Here is a 4888-nt window from a genome sequence, read left to right as displayed (position 1 = left end):
GGCACCAATTATTGAAATAATAATAATAATAATAATAATAATAATAATAATAATAATAATAATAATAAAGTTATTTAACTAACCTCTTGATCGATAAATCCAGCCACATGCGCAACGCTATTTAACCGGTACATACAAGATTCGTCTTCCATTTGTCCACCGCTCAACTGGTTCAAAACTTCAAACCGGCCCCCTAAACCACAAAGCTCTCTGGATTCTCTGTCAGCCACCCAACTTCACAAAATTTTCAATGCTCAAATATGATCGACCCTCACCACCCACGGTTTATGTGTTGCATTCTCCAAAGTAAACTGTGGCTGCCTCCCACGGTTTACGTTCAGCTGTCCTTGCATGTAAACCTTTGCCGCCAGGCACGTTTATGTGTAATCGGAAAATCGTGGTTAGCTCCCACGGATTATATAGAAATTAAAATAAGACATGCACGTAACCATTTTTTAATTGTTGTAATCAGGTAAAGATTTCAAGCATTTATTTTATATAGGTAAATTGTTCTATTTTTAAATTAGATTTTTTTTTTAAACTATTTTGTATTAGATGATATTATTTTTTTAAAGTTTTTTAAATTGTTGATTTTGTAAAATATTGTATTTAAAATTTGAGTACATGAATATTTATTAATTTTTTTTATTTTTAATTAGTTCTATGTTGATTAATATTTTTTATTAATTATTAGATTGACATATAATATTAAAGATGTGGTAAGATAAGAATATTTATTAATTGATTTTTTAAGTAACTGGTTCAGGTTTTTTTTTTCTCATGGTCAATGTTTTTCTCTTTTTTCATTCATTGAAAATTTTTAAAATGAGAAACAGAAAACTAAAAAGCTTTATGTACTCCTTATGTATTCCTACTATAATTAATCATTATCAATATTAAACTAATAGAAAAAATAATCTAAATAACAAAAATAAACATATTAAAATACAATAAATAAAATTGTTAATTCAATATTTACTAATAGATAAATACTAGAAGAAAAAAATATTGCATAAATAATAGAAAATGAGAATATACAGACTAATTTAGATAACCAAAATAAAATAAAATAAATAAAAAAAAGAAGATATAGAATTTCACCTTTTGTTTAGTGGTATAAAAATAATATATATAATAATATAATAAAAAGAATCACCACCATTAACTTATTAAATTTGAATAATATTAAACGAGAATTAAAAAGCAAAGAAAAATGATAAATTCAAAGATTTTTTTTTCCTTTATTTCTTTATATAGTGTTTTACTTTAAGTAATTATTTTTTATGGATACTATTTAAATGAAAAAAAAATAGTAAAAATATTCACATTAGTTATGAAAACTAATATCATTCTTATAGTATGATCGCATTATTTCAAAACATACAAAATAAAAAATAAAGTATTGTTTATTTTAATTATTATACACAATAAAACAAACGTAAAATTTATATAATAGTAGTCAAATACAGAAAGTAATGATAACTTTTTGTTTCAAAATACTATATTAAAATGTAACTTAAATTTATAATTATTAGTTAAAAACTTACAATAATGTACTATTTTTTATTATATTAGTTAAAAATAATATATTTTGATATTATTGTCTAGCATTACTAACATTAAATTTTGATAATTTGAGCAAAAATTTTAAATGCTTTATGTCTTAATTTTTTTTAATAAATCAATAATACGACTTAACATGCACATCAAGATAAAATTATTGTTTTTATACATATAAATATTCAAAAGATACAAAAACGAATTCTTTTAATAATATTTGAACAACTCATAAAAGTTTATAGAATAGATAATTATAGATTAAAGCGATAGACAAGATTAAAAGTTGTAATAATAGTACTTGGTGAGAGGAGAAGAAGAAAATGCGAAAAGAGAACAAAGCAATATAACATTCGTGGTGAGACAATAATAGGTATATGTATAGAGAATAATAGTAAGGAAAAATAACAGTGTGTGATATAATGAAAGAATATAATAAAGTATAAATTAATAATTTTAAAAAAATAATAAAATTAAAGATAATTTAATAAATTGAATATAAAATTAAAAAATAAATTTTTTTATTAGAATTGATAAACAAAAATTAAAGAACAATTAAATTGGGATAAACATACAAATTTAAAAAATAAATAATATATTAACAAAAAAAAACAAAATTAATTTCTTAAAAATAATAGAAGGATGGCTACATTTATGGCTGTTGAGCCGCTAGTAAGAATAAAGAGATATGTCGGCCAGGTGGTGCCGCCTTGGGAAACCTATAAATAGGTATCCACGGCAGTTTCCACGATATTGCATTCTATCATAGAAAAGCAGTTTCTTGCTCTTCCAACATTTCGTAGTTTGGGAATGGGAGAACACCAAAACGGAGAATCGTTCTTCGTTCACCGTGACGAGGAAGAAAGAACACTGATGCCGCCTTAACCTATTACCTTTTACTGGTTTGGTTTCTTGATCTTGAACGTTACCTGTATCCTCGATACAATGATGTGATCTTTTGGAGACATTGGAAACAAGAAAGAATTGCTCTTTCAATTTGTTCACAGGATTGTACTTAGCAGAAGCCTTGAAAGTGAAGGAACCATTGTGGGATGAACCAAAAATTCAAGAGGATGAAATGTTATCAGAAATTGGTGTTTAACACAATTCTTGAGGAGGATGAAATGTTACAAATGCTCCTAGATTCAACGAACAAATATGAAAAGTTAAGAGGAAAACGGTAGTGATAGTAATTAATTTGATATTTATTATTTAACATTTATACGGTTAGCTTCAAAGATGGGATTTTGGAAAATGTAACGAAAAGTACAAGATACCAATATACTATTTGCTAACTTATTGCCAACAATAATTAATTATTATATTTTAAACACATGTATAAGGAGACACATATACATATATAAAGACACTTCTATTAGACACAGCCATAAAAAAAACATTTTTATTAGACACATCCACAAAGACACTTCTATTAAACACAGTCATAAGAGTTGGCAGAAGTTGGCAGAAATGCTGTTGGTAATGTAGCGGAATTGAATATCAAATATTGTTCCATGATTCAGATAAAACGGGAACAACAATCTTGATTTTTGTTGATCGGGCAACATGCATTTTCAAGATTATGTCTGAAAGAACATGGAGTCATGGTGAGGAAAAACTATTCAAATGGTTGAATTTAAGTAAGTGCATTGCATCAAGAACATGCATGATCAGGATTTTGTCAAATTAAAGCATACTCAGAAATCAAAGGAATCGCTAGTGGAGACACACCATTCAACAAAAGGGTGATACTGAGTCTATCCAGAAGACTGTGTGGCTGATGAATGAATATGGGCACTTCACGTTTTTCAAGCTGCAAGGAAAATTGCTCTCTAAGAAATCCCGGGACCAGAATACTCCAATGTATTAAAGAATTTGATAACAAATTTTCTAAATTCGTTTGGATATAATGATATATTTCAGGAAGAAAAGGGTTCCTTTCAGTGGAAAGTAACAGATAATATAAGCCAGAAGAAAAATCAGAACAGGTAGGTTTGTGTTGCCAAGTTCCTGGTCTGCATTTTGTTAGATTTTCCTGTATAATTGTTCAGCTTAAGGTCCCAGTTCCCACGCTGATCCTTTGCCCTATAGCTACACAAATACTAGTGTGAAATTTGTTTAGGAAATCAAGCAGTCTGAATAAAAGTTGCTGCTATATGTACCGTTTGACCTGTTGCTTTATCTGATGATTTCCCATCTTTTGAAAATAGAATGAGGTCTGTCATGCCAATATCACTAATAGGTTCCTTCTTTCTTGATCTTTTGAGCAAGCTTTTAAAATGATTATGGTGTTAGGCTTATTAGTTAGATATTTTGTCTCTTAAAAATAACAGTAGGGACCGGAATGGATGCTCAGATTAGCATCAGGAAAAGTGAAATTACAGCTAGAGTAAAACATGAACATTAAGGCCAATCAAGAGTATTGTTTTTTACATGCTAATTGCTAAATCACTCTGTAAAAACTTGTCACCAGATGAACTTTGAAGCTTGAAATCATAGTAAGATGGGGAATCAAAAGATACACAAGATGGGTGCAAACAGAGAGATCCATTCGGCAAAGGCAAAAGGCAACAAGAAACTGTATTGCAAGGCATTATGCTAAGCCAAACCATCTAATCAGTTCTGAGCTTCTCCTCAACACTTGACTTGCTAAGAATCACTACACCAATTATGATGAGTAAGGCACCTGCAAACCACTGTGGAAGAGTTATTTTGCATCAGAACATGTTCAACATGAAATAACAAGCCATAATGTTGAATATGATTGAGAAAAGTAAGTCCTTTCTTTGTGGCATATTAACAAACAATTGGTGTGGTGTTATGTACCTGAGGAGAGAGTGATTCGTGGAAGAAGAAGAAACCGGCCAAACCGGAAGAGATGAAATTAGTGGCGAAATTGGTGACGGTTGCTTGAAGCGAAGAGAGGGATTTGAGGCTGTTGACATAGCATCCCCACATGGTGACATTGAAGAGTGCCACAAAGGCGTACCTAAGAAACTGTGATGCAGAGTTAGGATGTATGGTTGGTTTATTTGATGAGAAATAGGAATGAATAGAATAGAATACCTGATGAGGAAGGGGGAGCTTAGTGGAAATAGCGGCAAGGGCGGCGTTGAATCCAGCACATACTGCCCACCCATAACCATACCCTCCTCCTGATCCTGCATCCATGCTCAAAACTCGCTCACAACTCACTCGCTCCCCTACCAACATCACGTTTCCTCTACTATTTAATTTTTTTACATTAATCATTAAATATATATTAAATAATAAACATAATAATTAATTTAATAGTTCATCTTTTATGTGCATATATTATTTTTTATTTTTT

General features: G+C 29.6%; 1 protein-coding gene and 1 long non-coding RNA gene across 2 annotated transcripts; one reads left to right on the top strand and one right to left on the bottom strand.

Moving 5' to 3' along the window:
• LOC110269866 lies at nt 2207–4123 on the top strand. Its single transcript, XR_002358621.1, has 2 exons — nt 2207–2737; nt 3081–4123. It is a non-coding gene; the product is annotated as an uncharacterized LOC110269866 (long non-coding RNA).
• On the bottom strand, nt 3936–4760 carry LOC107629460 (the record flags this gene model as incomplete). Its single annotated transcript, XM_016332262.2, is given in 3 exon segments — nt 3936–4253; nt 4384–4554; nt 4624–4760. Coding segments are annotated over 3 exon segments (392 nt in total), but the record flags the coding sequence as incomplete, so codon positions are not given.

This window comes from Arachis ipaensis, chromosome B03 (genome assembly GCF_000816755.2).
Source record: "Arachis ipaensis cultivar K30076 chromosome B03, Araip1.1, whole genome shotgun sequence".
Lineage (NCBI taxonomy): Eukaryota > Viridiplantae > Streptophyta > Magnoliopsida > Fabales > Fabaceae > Arachis > Arachis ipaensis.
This window is presented reverse-complemented; position numbering and strand designations above follow the sequence as displayed.